An 18,785-nucleotide genomic window follows, 5' to 3' on the forward strand; every position below is an offset into this window, starting at 1 on the left:
AACAACTTACTGTATATACTTCAGAGGCCATGTTATCTAGATTTTTCAGAATGTCCTTACTCAGCAAACGTTTGGCCTGAAAAGATAGAACCTCAGAAGATCCAATATACCAAGATACATTTTAGCTGTAGCAATGGATGCGAGAAGAAGAGGAGAATGATGGCAGAGGAAATAAACCAACAACCACTGACAATGACATTGGTAGATATTTAGGGTTAAGGTTAGTTAAGTTACTTACCACACTAACAAGTGTCTGGAGTTGAGAACTAGAAAATTTTAAGTGATCTTCTTCAGGAATGATTTCAAAACCCCAGGGTTTGGTTCGTGTGAAACTAGATCCGACTTTGTTGAAATAACGGATTGTAGGGTCAAGCAAGTCATCAGTCAGACCTCCTTTATGTTGTGTTGGTGCCATAGGGGAGGGAGATCGTTCACGTCTGAAATCAATGGGGCCATCGTTGATGCCGGGTGTGGGACTTGTAGGACTTTCTGGTGTGATTACATGGGAAGATAATGTGCGTGGGAATATTGATCGGAATTTGGTGAATGGTTTCTTTGGAGGACTTTTGTCATCGCTCAATACCTCTTCCACAACACAGGAACTTGGTAAAGGAAACAGCAGCTTTATGAGAGGTACTTCATCATCAGAAGAACGGCCAATGGCTCGAGCCATTCCAATTAGAGCTGGTACAATAGATGTGCATAAAGTTTCTATAAAAAGAGGGAAAACAATCATGAAATTATGTAAGTTAACAAATTTGAGATCAGATGTTCAAGGAATATGCTTGCGAGAACCAATGTAACTCACAAGCTGATGTCAGATTAATATATTTGATAGACATTTATCACTGACTGATACTTCACATGAAATGTTATTTAACAAAGCTTTATATCTATATAAAACTAATTTCTCTTAATAACTAAAGCTACCACTGCTGACCAATATCTTTAATAGACAGCTGACTCACTTTGGGCACTGATTAATGGCGCCAAACGACTGAGAAATCTGTAGAAAGAGGAATATAATTCAAAGAAGTCCTAAGCCTATCATTCATTCATTCATTTTACATCCATTTTCGCATGCTAGCATGGGTTGGATCATCATCATAATCATCATCGTTTAACATCCGTTTTCCATGCTGGCATGGTTGGACAGTTCAACTGAGGTCTGGGAAGCCAGGAGGCTGCACCAGGCTCCAATCTGATCTTGCAGTGTTTCTACAGCTGGATGCCCTTCCTAATGCCAACCACTCTGAGAATGTAGTGGATGCTTTTTATGTGCCACCGGCACCTCAAATACAATATTTGAAGTGCTGGATACCCAATCTGATGCTAACCTTTGACTGGGGTTTTTGTAGGGGTTTTTTTTTTTTTCAAGTAAAGGATCTCTTATTCTCTACAACTACGAAGGTACAAAGTTACTAAACAATTTTTCAACAACACTGCCAGCAGCACTTTTATATAAATGACTTCAGACCACAAACAAACAAACAGACACAAACACACACACACATATTATACAACAGTCTTTCTATAGTTTCCATCAAATCAAAAATATTCACAAGGCTTTGGTTAGCGCAAGGATATAATAGAAGGCACTTGCTGGAGGGGTTCCACAATGGGGCTGAGCCCAAAACCATCTGGTCAGGAAGCAAACTTCTCAAACATGCAACCATGCCGGTTACTACTATAGCAAAATTCAGTGGGTTTATACGTGATTTATATGTATACACTAGCAGAAATACCCGGCGTTGCCCGGGTTAAAGAGAATAATGAAATCTAAAAACGCCGTCTAGACTACGCATCATCTTTATATATAGAGATGTATATACACACACGCACCCAAACACACGTATATATATGTATATCAATATAAATATATGAAAGTCAATGAAGTTTCGTAAAAGAAGGTGATCATGTACATACTTTCTTGCTGTTGTGATTATAACACCTCATTGTAAACTATGTTCCTTGTTTTCCCTTGTGGAGCATATACAAATAGGTTTTTTGTTGCTGCCCACTCTTGAGCAGCCAACATACAGTTGTCCATGTGAGAAGCAGGGCTCTTCCAAGAGAAGACCAGCTACAGACAGTGTTTGACCCTGAGATTTGTTTATGGACATGGCAAAAGTCACACGAAGGGGGAATTGTAGTCTTCTGAATGTAAAAGGAATGTCTGCTCCTGATGGAGTAAGAGGAATTCTTGGAATAAAGACGTCATCCCCTTTTGCACATCCAGAAAGAATGGTAGCCTTGATAACGTGTGACATCATTTTCTAAATAATGCTCATCTGTTATGTTCGGGTTAAAATTTCATCAACATCATCATCATCATCATCATCATCGTTTAACGTCCGCTTTCCATGCTAGCATGGGTTGGACGATTTGACTGAGGACTGGTGAAACCGGATGGCAACACCAGGCTCCAGTCTGATTTGGCAGAGTTTCTACAGCTGGATGCCCTTCCTAACGCCAACCACTCAGAGAGTGTAGTGGGTGCTTTTACGTGTCACCCGCACGAAAACGGCCACGCTCGAAATGGTGTCTTTTATGTGCCACCCGCACAAGCCAGTCCAGGGGCACTGGCAACGATCTCGCTCGAAAATCCTACAGGAGCCAGTCAGGCGGTACTGGCAACGGCCACGCTCAAAATGGTGCATCTCATGTGCCACCCGCACAAGAACCAGTCCAGGGGCACTGGCAACGATCTTACTTGGCTTGCAGGGTCTTCTCACGCACAGCCCATTTCCAAAGGTCTCGGTCCGTAGTCATCGCCTCGGTGAGGCCCAATGTACGAAGGTCTTGCCTCACCACCTCAGCCCAGGTCTTCCTGGGCCTACCTCTTCCACGGGTTCCCTCAACTGTTAGGGTGTGGCACTTTTTCACGCAGCTATCCTCCTCCATTCTCACCACATGTCCATACCAGCGCAATCGTCTCTTTTGCACGCCACAACTGATGCTTCTAATGTTCAGCTTTTCTCTCAAGATACTTACACTCTGACGGGTATTCACATTGACATTACACATCCAACGGAGCATACTGGCTTCATTCCTTGCGAGCTTACGTATGTCCTCAGCAGTTACAGCCCATGTTTCACTGCCATGTAGCATGGTTGTTCGTACGCATGCGTCATACAGTCTGCCTTTTACTCTGAGTGAGAGTCCCTTTGTCGCCAGCAGGGGTAAGAGCTCTCTAAACTTTGCCCAGGCTATTCTTATTCTAGCAGCTACACTTTCAGCGCACCCACCCCCACTACTAACTTGGTCGCCCAGATAGCGGAAGCTATCGACTACCTCTAGTTTTTCACCCTGGAATGAGATAGAAGTTGTTTCCTGTTTGTTTGCAGTCTTTATTGCACCTGAACATCTTCCACAAACAAAAACTAACTTGCTAGTTAACCTGCCTTTGATGTTGCTGCACCTCTTATGTGTCCATAGCTTGCACCGGGTACATCTTATAGAGTTACTACCTACTCCTTTTCTACATACTGAGCAGGGCCATCTACCTGAAGGGGTTTGTGTTTTATCTACCTTCCTACTTATTAGGATTTTGGTTTTAGCTAGGTTGACTCTAAGGCCCTTCAATTCTAGACCTTGCTTCCACACCTGAAACTTCTCCTCTAGTTCTGATAGTGACTCCGCAATTAGGGCAAGGTCATCAGCATAGAGGAGCTCCCAGGGGCAACCTGTCTTGAACTCCTCTGTGATTGCCTGGAGGACTATGGTAAATAATAGGGGGCTGAGGACGGAACCTTGGTGGACCCCTACCTCTACCCGGAATTCATTGCTGTACTCATTTCCAACCCTCACCTTACTGGCCGCATCTCTGTACATGGCTCGCACAGCTCTCACTAGCCATTCTTCTATCCCAAGTTTCCTCATTGACCACCAGATAAGGGATCGGGGGACCCTGTCAAAGGCTTTCTCCATGTCAACGAAAGCCAGGTACAGAGGTTTATCCTTGGCTAGGTATTTCTCTTGCAACTGTCTCACTAGAAATAAGGCATCAGTAGTGCTTTTACCTGGCACGAACCCAAACTGCATCTCATCTAAATTGATTCGCTCCCTAATTAGTTGGGCTATGACCCTCTCTGTAACTTTCATAACCTGATCTAACAGCTTGATGCCTCTGTAATTATTTGTATCTAAAGCGTCCCCTTTACCTTTGTAGCAGTTGACTATGATGCTGCTACACCAGTCATAGGGTATGACTCCTTCGTGTATCACCTGGTTCGTAATACGGGTGACTAGGCTATAGCCAACACTGCCAGATATTTTGAGCATCTCTGCAGTGATTCCTGATGGGCCGGGGGCTTTCCCGGTCTTCATACTCTTAAATCAAAAATATATGAATTTTCATGGGAGTTATGGCCGTTATGCAAAGAATATAATTTCCAAATTTCATAAAGATCCATTCAGTACTTTTGACGTAGTTTTGGATAAGAAAACAAATGACTAATGTGTGTGTTTGTGTGCATGTGTATGTGTGTGTGATGGGTGTATATATGTATAGATATCTGTATGCATGTATATATGTATATATGTGTACATATTACATGTACATCTATATATATATATACATCTAAACATATGTATACATATACATGTATGTATAGATCTATATATATATACATATACGTGTACATCTATATGTATACATATACATCTCTCTCTCTCTCTCTCTTTCTCTTTCTCTCTCTCTCTCTCTCTGAAAGTATCTGTCATTACAGTATCGAAATGGTGTGCATATACATGTATATGTATACATATACGTCTCTCTCTCTCTCTCTTTCCGTCTCTCTCTTTCTCTCTCTGTGAAAGTATCTGTCACTACAGTATCGAAATGTGATTGTTTCAGTTAGTGGAATAGTTTCATTTTTAAAGTGAAAGTATTTGACATGAGTGTTTTTGTTTCACTTTTGACACGTAATACTTAAATAGTGGAGGAGATATTATGTTGCCGTGTGCTCGAACTCTGCAAGAAGTTAATAATTTTTTTTTACTAAAACACAACTGGAACCCTAAGTAAGGCATGTGTAAAATTTGAATGAAATTGGTTGCGTAGTTCTCAAGTTTTAGGGATTCACACAGACAGACAGACAGACAGACAGACAGACAGACAGACAGACAGACAGACAGACAGACAGACAGACAGACAGACAGACAGACACACATTCTCATTTATATATATATAGATATAAAATATAAAGTAAACAGAAAATGGAGAAATATTGTTCAACAACAATTGATTAACATTGATTATTACTTTTTAATACAAATAGACTTTTGTATTAAAAAGTATTAAAAAGTAATAATTGATGTTAGTCAATTGTTGTTGATCAATATTTCTCCATTTTCTGTTTATTTTAAATTTGATTCCGGATAAACTCGTGTTTATCTTTGTCATTGCCTGTAACCTATGAGCATAATATGCTTGCACATGTATGTCCAGGGTTAATATAGGTAATTATACTGGTAGTATAATGAATACTTTTATCCCTTAGATGGTTATTCCAACCTCTCTGTTAACCTATATATATATATATATATATATATGTATGAGGGCGAGTCAAAAAGTAATGCCATTTTGTTTAGGACAAGTATAATTACCAACACAGGAACATGTATCATACATCAAAATGAAGCTGGTCCTCTGTGGATCACATCCCTACTTCTCAATATAGTCACCGTTTCTCTCAATAGCAATGTTCCACCTTTGAATGAGAGCATGTATCTCTGCCCCGTAAAATTCTGTTGACTGTTCTTTGAGCCACTTCTTCACTACCTCCGCACTTGCCAGGTTTAGCGCCTTCAGACTATCATCTCTTCGGCACCACGAAAGAGAGTTTGAGAGGCAAACATTATTACAGTGAGGAGGAAGTGGAAACTGTAGTGAAGAAGTGGCTCAAAGAACAGTCAACAGAATTTTACGGGGCAGGGATACACGCTTTCATTCGAAGGTGGAACATTGCTATTGCAAGAAACGGTGACTATGTTGAGAAGTAGGGATGTGATCCACAGAGGATCAGCTTCATTTTGATGTATGATACATGTTCCTGTGTTGGTAATTATACCTGTCCTAAACAAAATGGCATTACTTTTTGACTCACCCTCATATATGTCACAGGAGAATTTGATACGGAGAACAACAGTAGAATTAACTATTCCAACCAGTATTACATAAATAAGGGACCTAAAAGGATTAAAAGGTCCTTCCCAACCCATAGGCTCATAAGGTCATTTTCCCAGATTTGGTGGCATAAATATTCTCCACCCCTGGGTGGGACACCAGTCCGTCACAGGATTGCTCTGTTTTGTCAGCTGAGTGGACTGGAACAACATGAAATGAAATGTTTTGCTCAAGAATACAAGGCATCATCCAGTCCAGAAACTGAAGCCACAATCTTACGATCATAAGTGCAGCACCCTAACCACTAAGCCACGCACCTCCACACACAAATGAAGAATGATTCGTCATTATCAACAATATAATGTCCATTTTCCATGCTGGCATGGGTTGGATGGTTTAACAGGATCCAATGCTCCAGTGTCTACTTTGGAATGGTTTCCATGGCTGGATGGCCTTCCTTATGCCAACCACTTTACTGCATTGAAAAGGATTCTAATATGAAAACAAGACTAGCTTGGGGATTTGATTGTTGAAAAATGACCATTTCACAGCACTTGACAGAAACAGTTAATTAACTCATATATTAATGTTACCTTTAGGTATATCATGTGTCCCTTGGCAAAGTGTTGTGAGAACAACCATTGTATCCAACTGTGCTGACAAAATCTGCAGAGAAAAGCAACACAATCATTGTATTAAAGCAGAAGGAAAAACCAGGATACTGAACAAAAATACCTTGTTATATTCTGTTCTCAACAGTATCATATATATATATATATATATATATATATATATATATATACACACACATATGCATACATACACAGTCCAGTAATATAATTTTGATTATGACATATAACTGGTTTGAATGCAACAGTTGATTTCTCATTGATTATTACATCTAGGCAATAGTCAGTATGAAACCAATGGTAACATTCTTGCCAGTTATATGTCATAACTGATATCATATCGCTCAATAAAATATTATATATTATTTTATATTATTATTACCAATTATATCAAGTGTGCTTTTTTTCTGACTTATGGACAACTAACTGGACATTTATTACTTTTTAGTGGATATGTCAGTTTGTAGTTATTAATTTTTAATTTCTTATTTATTACTTTAGATAACCCTATTATTTTTGTAATTAATTTTTGTTTCATTAAATTTACCTGCCTTTACTAGATATTTATATATCATGAATTGTAATATTAATAAAACGGTGGAGTTTTTTTTTTTTTTTTGCTTGTTTCTTTTATATATATTTTTCTGGTTTTGAACAGTCTGGTCTTCTAGTGATTTTTCATTCTATTATTTGTTCGTTCCCATCTAGGCTATGAAAGGTCTTTTTATATATTTTTGTTGGTCGTAATTATTCATACCAATATGTAATTCCTGACGAAGAATCTAATTTTTATTTCAAGAAGAGCTTTTCATTTTTGTCTTTGGAATTAATTAGACTCCAAAACAATTTGTAGAGTTTATATTGGTTCTGTACCAATCTGGATTATGAATTAAAGATCGTCTACAACTACAATTTTTTTCCTTTCCTTATACTTCATTATATATATATATATATATATATATATATATATATATATATTCATATAATATAGGTCTATAAATTTATATTCTATAGTCTCAGTAATGCAAGTCTTGCATGGCTCCAAATGAACCATATCTCTGTATGAGACTAAAAAAAAAAAAACTTTTACAATTAACTGCTTTGAGAAAGTAACACTGTGATTGCATTCTTGCTGTTGTTTTTGTTTTTAAGAGCCATTTTACATTGAAAGACAAAGATGTAACTAAGTTAGGCTAGTTGTTCAATTTCAAGAGCAAAAGATTGGTGTTGAGCGACTGTTTGTCATCAAACAACAAATAATCTAAGAAATAAGTCTCACTTCACAAAAAAGTTTCTGATAACAGAATGGACCTACCTGCTCTCTGAGCTCTGAATCACGATAGGCCACATCACTGAGAATTGTATTGAGACAGAAACTGAAGCATTCTCCCATCGGAAGTTCTAGAAATGGATAGTAAGTTAGATATGTAGATATAATTTACATACATATATATGCACTTCCTGCATGTGCATATATGTATGTGTATGTATTTGTGTGTATGTGTGCATATAGGATAGACTGAGGATATGAATGAAAGTGCGTGTGCGGGAGGGGGGAGATATCAGAAATATCATATATGAAACTTTATTCCATACTTCCTTTCTTTAACCAAACATACCCGAAACAAAAGTTGTAAGCAATATACAATGCTGGCATGGGTTGGATGGTTTGGCCTGAGCTGGCCAGCCACAGAGTTCCACCAGGTTCCAATTGTCTGTTTTGGCTTGGTTTCTATGGCTGGATGCCAGCTGCCTTATAGAGTGTACTGGGTACTCTTTATGTGGTACACTCACACACACATACACTGAACAAAAATAATTAATTATAGTGCTGAGATCAATCCATGATACAACACAAAGTTGCAACATTGTAGAGCCTTACTGTGAGTTAAATAAGAATGTCACTTTGAAAACTATATATTTCGAACGGGAGTTTGGCAGTGCCACCTCTAGCCAAGCAATTATTCTGTGCTGATGAAGAGAAATAATCCAGAAATCGCAATACACAGATATTGTTTTGAGCTGAGTTGGGGTGCTAAATTCCCTTGTTCGAAAATATAAAGATACAGATCATGTCGTATAGCTAGCTGGAGACACTGTCTCCTGGGGCTAAATTACAGCAACATTAGTCCTAAACCAAGACTGCCATGTTATGTTGGCAAACAATCTTTACTCCAAAGTACTATTGCTGAATATCTCTCATTATGAGATTTACAAATAGTAATTTTCTAAGAATGTAAACATTTCCTGTGTTGATATCATCATCATCATCATCATCGTTTAACGTCCGCTTTCCATGCTAGCATGGGTTGGACGATTTGACTGAGGACTGGTGAAACCGGATGGCAACACCAGGCTCCAGTCTGATTTGGCAGAGTTTCTACAGCTGGATGCCCTTCCTAACGCCAACCACTCAGAGAGTGTAGTGGGTGCTTTTACGTGTCACCCGCACGAAAACGGCCACGCTCGAAATGGTGTCTTTTATGTGCCACCCGCACAAGCCAGTCCAGGGGCACTGGCAACGATCTCGCTCGAAAATCCTACAGGAGCCAGTCAGGCGGTACTGGCAACGGCCACGCTCAAAATGGTGCATCTCATGTGCCACCCGCACAAGAACCAGTCCAGGGGCACTGGCAACGATCTTACTTGGCTTGCCGGGTCTTCTCACGCACTGATATGGGAATAAAGGGGGGAAAAGAGCCCCTTGATGGATTGTTCCATGTTTTATTGATCACTCTCTAGATACATATATATATATACAAATACACATATGCACATAGAAAAGGACTTTCTGTCATTCCACAGTGGTTGAGAGGCAGTTGTAATATAGAAGAGATGGTTGAGAGATATGGCAATAACTGAACAGAACATGCAATAATGGAATAAAGTGAATAAATATGTTATGAAGTGAGAGTGTATACATGTGTGTATATATCAATGTGTATGTATATAAATGAGAGATTGTTTGTATGTGTGTGTGTGTGGGTGGGTGAGGGTGATGGAAACGTGAGAGCTGCTAATAGTTCTGTGAGAATGATTCTTTTTTCTCTAAGAAATGTAGAACTTGGCTGAGGAAAAAAGAGATGAGTACATTATTAGTTTGATGACATAGATTATAGTTCAAAGAGACTTTATGGCAATACAAGTGGTGGTTTGCAAGATACATTAATCACACAATCATTGATTGGTCACAGCAAAAAAATTAAAAAAACAAACACTGGTTGGTCTGGCATTGTGACACAACAGACAACAACAAACAGACATGGGTTGGTCAGATACGGTGACATAAAAGACATTAGTTGGTCAGACACTGTGACACAATAGACATTGGTTGGCAAGACAACACAACAGACATTGGTTGGTCAGACATGACACATTGGACATTGGTTGATCAGATATGGTGACATAACAGACATTGGTTGGTCAGACATGACACAACAGACATTGATTGATCAGAAATGGTGACACAACAGACATTGGTTGGTCAGATATGGTGACATAACAGACATTGGTTGGTCACATACAGTGACACAATAGACATTAGTTGGTCAGACACAGTAACACAATAGACATTGGAGACAACACAACAGACATTGGTTGGTCAGATATGACACAACAGACATTGGTTGATCAGAAATGGTGACACAACAGACATTGGATGGTTAGATGACACAACAGACATTGGTTGATCAGAAATGGTGACACAACAGACATTGGATGGTTAGATATTTAAAGATGACAAGCAATTTTTTTTAACATTCATACAAAAACAGAAAGTAAATATTCTGCAATTCCATTGACAAATTAGGCAATGTTCCTGATCACATCACCAGAACAGGCAACGAGATAGTGGGAGAGCAAGTAATGTTGCTAGCAACACTAACAGAGCAGGCAATTTTGCTAGCAACACCGATAGGGCAGGCAATGTTGCTAGCAATACTGACAGAGAAGACAATGCTGCTTGCAATAGTAACAGAGCAGGCGATGTTACCAAACAGATCTATAGAGCAGGCAATTACTGGTCAGAAATGCAGCTACGAACAAACACATAGGTTAGACAAACCAATATGATGGGTAATAAATGATGAAACATTAGTAAGACAAACATCAGAAGATAAATGAACAGAAATTGCTTACACATTTCAAAAAAAAAAAAAAAATCAAGCAATAGTTTATTAGATATAATGAATGTTGATTGAGCATGTCAATAGAACAATAACAGATCAAAACATACCAACGGCAGGCAATGAAGCATGATTTGATGAAACCTAGCTATATCCACCAGTCAAACTGCCTTAGAGTCAATACATCAAACGGCTCAGACACAGCAACAGTTGAGACAGCAGCAACAACAACATTATATATATATATATATATATATATATATGTATATATATATATATATATACACACACACACACACACATACATACATACATACATACACACACAGTTTGATGTTCAAGGTATGAGCACAGAAAGTGTGTTAAGAGTTGTTCAACTTCAACATGAGAATGATATATGATTTAATGAAATATTTGTGTTTGTACATTTTATGTAAATATGAGAGACAGAAAACAAACAATACAATGAACAAACAAACAAACAGACAAAGCAATTAATGATACTGATTGCTGATGACAATGACAGCACAAGAAGCAACTTGGGATGACAGTATGTGCATGAGATGAATGTAATATCGTTCAGAGTTTGAAGGTTTAAAAGAGAAAAAAAAATACTTTAGCCAAAGTCAGCGTTGAAAAGATAAATGAAATATTAAAAAAATAAGTCATGATATACTCAACTATACAGCTTTAAAATTCATAGAACTAAAGCTTTTGAGATGATGATGATGCATGAGTGTATGTGTGCATAGATACACACTATATAGCATCATCATCTTTTAATGAGCATGTTCTCTACTGGCATGGGCTGGCTGGTTTGACAGTCCTGGTGCCAGGACTGCATTGTCCTCTAGTGGTGGGACACCCTTCCTGATCTCAACCACTTTAAAATGTGTATTGTAAAGTAGTTGGCATGTGTGTGTGTGAGTATGCACACATACATGAATATATAAACAATATTTTTTATTTCATTATTGCCTACAGGGGGCTAAACATAGAGGCAGGGACAAACAAAAACAGACAAAGGGATTAAGTCGATTACATCAACCCCCAGTGTGTAACTGGTACTTAATCAATCAACCCCAAAAGGATGAAAGGCAAAGTCGACCTCAGTGGAATTTGAACTCAGAATGTAACGGCAGACAAAAGACTGCTAAGCATTTCGCCCAGCGTGCTAACGATTCTGCCAGCTCACAGAACAACATTGAAAACACATACACAAAGTATGCATTTTGCTAGTTCATGGGTAGGCTGTGCTTATAAACATAAGAGAATATATTCTCATCAATGTGCCTGGTGTTAAAACACATGTAAGTCATATACAAATGAGATAACTCTCATTAGATCCCATTCAGGAGTAATATACATTGATGTTTTGATGCTTTTGTAACTTGTCAATACCATGTACTCAAAATGAGGTGCGATGCAAGCTAAATTGCTGTCTATGACTGTATACAAAATGATGTAAGAACTACCAGAATTAATTCTGCAGTCAAACATGTCTGTATGTGGCTCATAGGCCTAGGCATGGCTATGTGGTAAGAAGCTTGCTTCCCAACCACATGATTCCAAGTTTAATCCCACTCCATGACACATTCGGCAAGTGTCTTCTCCTGACCAAAGTTTAGTGAGTGGATTTTGTAGACAGAAACTGAAAGAAGCCTGTTGTGTGTGTGTATGTGCGTGAGTTTGTCCCTCACCACTGTGACAACTGGTGTTGGTGTGTTTACATCCCCGTAACTTAGCAATTCAGCAAAAGAAACTGATAGAATAAGTACCAATCTTAAAAAATTATTACTGGGGTCAATTCATTTGGCTAAACCTTCTTCAAGCAGGTACTCCAGCATGACCATGGTCTAATGACTGGAACAAGTAAATGATAAAGGATATATATCTCAGCCTCTTTTACATCGCAGGGGCTTATATCTGCAAATCCTAACCATAATCTTGTTTCTTTTTTCTTTTTAATTTGTAGTTGCATCTCATTCCAGCACAATTTGAAGCAGGAAGCATGGCAACTCTTTCAGTTGCAACTAATGCAACTTGGGATTACTGGATGACCTGTGCATCTATGTGTAATGACGCATGTGTGTTTCTATTAAAGAACAAATGATGCTGCCTACATAGCAAACAAAAGCAGTGTGGACAGGGCCATTGTTTCTCCAAACACTACAATGGCTCCTCTCAAGCCAGTGACAGAAACCCTACATATGTAGTTGTTCAACCTGCTTGACCTAGCAGCCAAATCTCTCTCAAACAACACCCAATCTCTTTTAAAAATAAAAGTATATTAAATAAATGTCATCCCAGATCCATTATATCTGAATGAGACAGGATGGTCACGTCTGGCATGTCTTTAATCACTGGTCTGCTCAACGAGGACTGACCTGACTGGTGAGTAAACACCAAGAACAGTTATAGCTCTACTAAGCAAGACACTCACAAATGAATTCATCAAATGTTTATTCAATTGAAATAATGTTTTTGTTTTTAAGATTTAAAACACAAAAGTGGTGAATTAATCTGCTATTCATGCAGAACAAAAAAAAGACAGAAGGCAATTCACAGTCGGCAGCCAGATAAGTTTATTAATTGTTGAATTTGTTGATTTTGTAGGAACGTCAGGTAGTTTATGAATTACAAACAGAGGTAGTAAAGATGGAGGTGTTCTTGTACAAAGGAGAAGAATTAAATGTAATAACAACAGGCTTGAAATAAGGGTAAAGAATGAAAACATTTGTGGCTGTCTCAAGAAGTTTGTAGACAAACAACAGAGATGATGAGAGATGGAAATAAAGAGCTTTGTTTCAGCAGATCTAACTCAATGTAAACTACATTATTAGTTTATATTATTAGTTTTAGCTCCCTCTACATCTCTTCTCCCACATTACTCACTCTCTTTAACAAAAAAAATATGAACGTTATGACTCAATTTCGGAAAGAATAGAAAGTTCATGCAGTTTTTGCATGCTTTTCTGTCAGTCCCTGATCTCTGGGTTGGTTTAGTAAAGGTTTATAAGTTAAGAATGTTTCATCATTTTCCAGAAATAGATTATTTGTCTATTCCCAAAATTCACAGCAGGACATTTAAAACCCCGACAGATTTCATTTTCATTGTTTACATTATTTACATTTGATGTATATTTGTCCTCATCTTGTTTGTTGTTAACACAACGTTTTGGCTGATATACCCTCCAGCCTTCATCACGGGCATATAGCATAGTGGTTAAGAGTGTGGGCTACTAACCCCAAAATTCCTAGTTCGATTCCAGGCAGTGACATGAATAATAATATCAAAAAATACCTTAGGAATGAGAACCCAGGTTCGAAATTTCCCCAAGACACCTGATGAAGACTGGAGGGTATATCAGCCGAAATGTTGAGTTAACAACAAACAAGATGAGGACAAATATCCATCAAATGTAAATAATTCCTCATCTCTTAAATATAGAACCAGATTTCATTTTATTGTTACTTTGAAAGAATAAAGTTCTCAGATCCATGTTTATCAACATTTCAATGGATTCCACTAGAAGATTAGTAGTCATCATACTATTTCGTGTTTAGATGACATATGTAATGTTAAAGAAAATGTTGAAAATAAAATACATGAGCGGACAAAATAGAGATACAGCAAATTGATATTTCATTCAACTATAACATGTCTGAGACAAACTGAACGAGAGTAGAACTTCTTCCTCCAACTTAATATATTGCATAATATGAAAGCACTGTGGTATATGTTAGGTGACAGGCTCCATAAACAACTGCCCAATGTCCATAACAATACCCAATTATCAAATAAAGGAAAGTACCCAAAACTAGATTTTCACTCCTCAAGACAAATCAACTAACCAAACTCTCATACAAACTCTGCTGTTTGACATAAAATCTAATTTTCATCAACACTACAACCTTATGTAACCCTAATCCTAGTCATGAAAACCCAGAACTTCAAGAGATTTTCCTGAATAGGTTTTGGGGTTTGATTTTTAGTTTGCAAGATAATTATAAAAAGGATTCACAGCGAAAACAAAGTGAATTAGAATTTAAATCTTATTTTCATGAGTAGTTTTGAAGCTACTTTACATTTCAAATAAATTCTTAAATATTAGTTATTTGAAGAAATAAATTAAAAATAATTAAAATATTTCACTTTCCTCACACACCACCTCCTTTCAGGTTAATATCTAAATACTTTCAAAGGTACAACAAATAAAATACCAAAACAATAAATAAAAACTGTATTCTCTTAATTATTTCTATTTGCAAAGAACAAAATGAAAATGAGTTTCGTTTTGAGACAACATGAACTGTCGAATTCCAAAGAAACATGGTGTCCGTTTCTATAGTTACAGCTGGAAAACAACAACAATAGTAGCAACAACTGTTTACATAATAATAATAATAATAATAATATAGGATGGGGTTGTTAAACACAAACTAATCAATAAGACTGTTATAACTTTCTGGTAGTAAGGATGTTTGGGAAAAACAGTTTTAGGATTTGGATCAGATAGATTTGGTATCAAGGAATCATTACAAGGAACAAGGCAGCAGACACAAGCTGATTAGAACAGAACTGTGAGCAGAGGGCAAGTGGAAGCCAGGAATTGTGTAGGAGAACAACCACACACACACACACACACACACACACACACACACACACACACACACCAACTGACCTGTTAATTTCACTTGGTTCTCAGATTTATTAAAGCCTGGAAAGTCATAGAAGTAAATATAACAACAAAAACAAAAATAATGATTTCTTTATTTTTGATAATCATAATTTTAATGTCTAAATCATTGTTCAATATTTAACAAAATTAAAACAAAATTAAATATGCATTACCAAACAACATGCATCATAAGGTTTCCTAAGAATTTTCAGACTCTCACAAGATGCTTGATCAGTAAATTTCAAGAAAACAGCTTACCTAGCAGAGTTAAACAATGAAACAGGTTTATAACAAAATAATCTTTTACTATTTTATTCAAATAAAACAAATATGTCATTTGTCTTGAAAAACAGTTTTCAAAATGATGATAATTTACATTCTAAATCAACTTTTTTTTTCTGAAATATGGCTTCTTATCAACATAGTTTTAATACAATTAACAAATTAAGAAATTCTCAGAAAATGTTTCTAGAATAATTCTCTAGTTATATTCTATAATAATAATAATAATAATAATAATAATAATAATAATAATAATGCTTTCAAAATTTTGCCACAAGGGCAGCAATTTTGGGCAAGGGGACAAGTCAGTTACAGTGGTCCCAGTCTTCAACTGTTACTTATTTTACTGACCCTGAAAGGATGAAAGGCAAAGTCAACCTCGGCGGAATTTGAACTCACAATGTAGTAACAAGTGAAATACTGCTAAGTATTTTGTCCAGCATGCTAATGGTTCAGCCAGTTTGCTGCCTTAATAATAATAATCCTTTCTACTATAGGCACAAGGCCTGAAATTGGGGGGGAGGGAGTTAGTCAATTACACTGACCCCAGTGCTCAACAAGTACTTATTTTATCGACCCCGAAGGGATGAAAGGCAAAGTTGACCTCAGCAGAGTTTGAACTCAGAACATAAAGATGGACAAATACAATTGAAACTAAACATCACAGAACCTTAATAAATTTTATTTTTTCCTTTCGTCATTCTACTTTGTTAGCTCTTGTCTAAATTCTTCAGAGCATTTGTATACAGTATGCTGTATTTTTTCAACAACAGTAAATGTTTCATGTATTATCTTGCTCAAATTAATTAACGTCATGTGTGTCTATATACACACATATATTTATCTTTTAATGATTACCAGAGTTATACATGAGCTACAAGTTTTATGCTTGGATAGTCCAATAATTAGACAGGTTTGTATCGCTTACCATGCACAATCTGGCAATCATTCAACCTCAAAAACAATGCTTTTAACAATAGAAAACATAATAAAAATTTATAGCTTGATATATATTTCATGGCTCGTTAACAACATCCTCCATTAACTAAGCAAGGCATATATATTTTACAAGCACAACAAGACTTTCTCTACAAAGAATATACCACATTTTGAAGGCAAAGCAGAAATTACATCACACCTTGCAACAGTTGTACAAAATATGGTAGAAACCCCACACAATAATTCTTCAACATAGAACATTATAAGACCAAAGCAACTTCACTGAGAGATAATGGCAAAGATTCAGCTTCAACATTGAAAAGCTTGTAGCTTTACTATTAGTTTCATAATCACAAATTGAGTCGCTAACTTTTGAATACTGTTGTTAATCATAAGCATAACTGAGAGATTCTAAACAATAACATGGTGCTTATTAATGTTCTTGGTAGTTTTTCAAGTTCAAAAAAGACAATTCCACAAGTTTTTGTTGAACAGTCTGCACAGATTTGTTTGAAGTGATCAAATGTTTGTCCCCTGTATGAGCTCAGTCCCTCCATCAAATTGGTGTTGATTGGACAGGTGCACAGTACACAATATCAGATGTTGAAATGATCACAGTGCAATAGAAAATGAAGTGTGTTGCTCAAGAATACAACATACCACTAAGTCTGAGGATTGAAACCACAATATTGGATTGTGAGTGCAGCACCCTAACTACTAGGCCATATGGCGTCACATTTTATGGTTTTGCTTATTAATGAATCACAAAACAAGTTATGTAATCATATTCATTAGCTTACAGCTGTTTCTGTGTTGCAATCAGAGATAAGTGATTGTGCAACAACTTGTACCTTCCTCAGAGCCATCATTATATATATATATATATATATATATATATATATATATATATATATATATATATATATATATATATATATATATACATATATATATATATATATATATATATATAATTAGTGACAGAAGCAGTATTAATACTAAAGGTTATCTTTATATCAAACTCAACATGGATACTTGTTAGAACACCAAACAGAACATGCTAATGATGCAGTATTCAGTGTTCTAACAAGAAATGCATCTTAAGTTGACTATAAGGATATGTGGGGGGAAGGGGGTGTCTACTCCTTATGCAGAGTCTGATCACCTCCTGTACCTACACCTTAGATCGATCATGGCATCTGATGTGGCTTTTTAAACCAGACAATGTATTGAAAAGACACCCACACAGATTGCATATCTGATTTAGAGCACCAAGAGTTGCAGTTAAGTTCTAATCTTTGTGGATCTTAAAATGTCTTTTGAGGCCTCCATTACATTTGAAGGACCTTATGGCATACACGGTATTGAAAGGTGTGCACAGATAGATAGGCAGAGCAGTTGGTGGAGGTTCATTTTAAAGTTGCAGACTTTTACATTCTCAAACTTTTACCACCTCATGCAACAACTAATATCAATGAGCCTAGATATAGCAGTTAAATCTCAATAAAACCACACCATACAATGTTAAAAACAAAAACAAAGACACAGTGGATAGTGTAATCCTAGATACACAAATGGACTGGATGATCATGGTTGTTATGCCTTTCATCAAAGATCTACTGGATCAAAGCTGACTCGAGGCTAAACAACAGACAGAATCCTTCTTCTAGCTTTGGAAACCCTGCCCCAACTATATAAGAGAATTCTTCGGACTACTGCTAAATTTTTACTGGGAATTTCTTTCAGAAAAAAATCTTCCACTCTGTTAAAAAATATAGGCAATGGTACTTGAGGAAATAGTTGATAGAATTGCCAGAGCAGCTGTCTGGCTTCCGTGCTAGTGGCTCGTAAATAGCATTATTTGAGCATAATCGTTACCAGCGTTGCCTTCTAGCGCTTGTGCTGGTGGCACGTTAAAAAATCATTCGAGCGAGGTCGTTGCCAGTGCTGCTGGACTGGCTCCTGTGCAAGTGGCACATAAAAAAAAACCTTTTTGAGC

At 37.0% G+C, this 18,785-nt stretch overlaps 1 protein-coding gene across 13 annotated transcripts in view; it reads right to left on the reverse strand.

The window, feature by feature from the left end:
• Nucleotides 1-18,785, reverse strand: part of LOC106872207 (phosphatidylinositol 4-kinase alpha) — a 134,454-nt gene that overhangs the window by 87,116 nt on the left and 28,553 nt on the right. For 8 of the 13 annotated variants that reach the window (XM_089353322.1, XM_089353319.1, XM_089353318.1 and 5 more), the window contains 4 exons: nucleotides 8,075-8,160; nucleotides 6,724-6,796; nucleotides 239-711; nucleotides 11-76 (listed from right to left, as the gene is read on the reverse strand). In XM_089353322.1, coding sequence (XP_089209448.1) covers nucleotides 11-76; nucleotides 239-711; nucleotides 6,724-6,796; nucleotides 8,075-8,160 — 698 coding nt within the window. Of the gene's footprint in view, nucleotides 1-10; nucleotides 77-238; nucleotides 712-6,723; nucleotides 6,797-8,074; nucleotides 8,161-15,568; nucleotides 15,605-18,785 lie in introns of all 13 variants that reach the window. The other 5 variants (XM_014919115.3, XM_089353315.1, XM_052969100.2 and 2 more) reach the window with 1 other exon arrangement.

This window comes from Octopus bimaculoides, chromosome 6 (genome assembly GCF_046866305.1).
Source record: "Octopus bimaculoides isolate indiv1 chromosome 6, ASM4686630v1, whole genome shotgun sequence".
NCBI classification, from domain to species: Eukaryota; Metazoa; Mollusca; class Cephalopoda; order Octopoda; family Octopodidae; genus Octopus; species Octopus bimaculoides.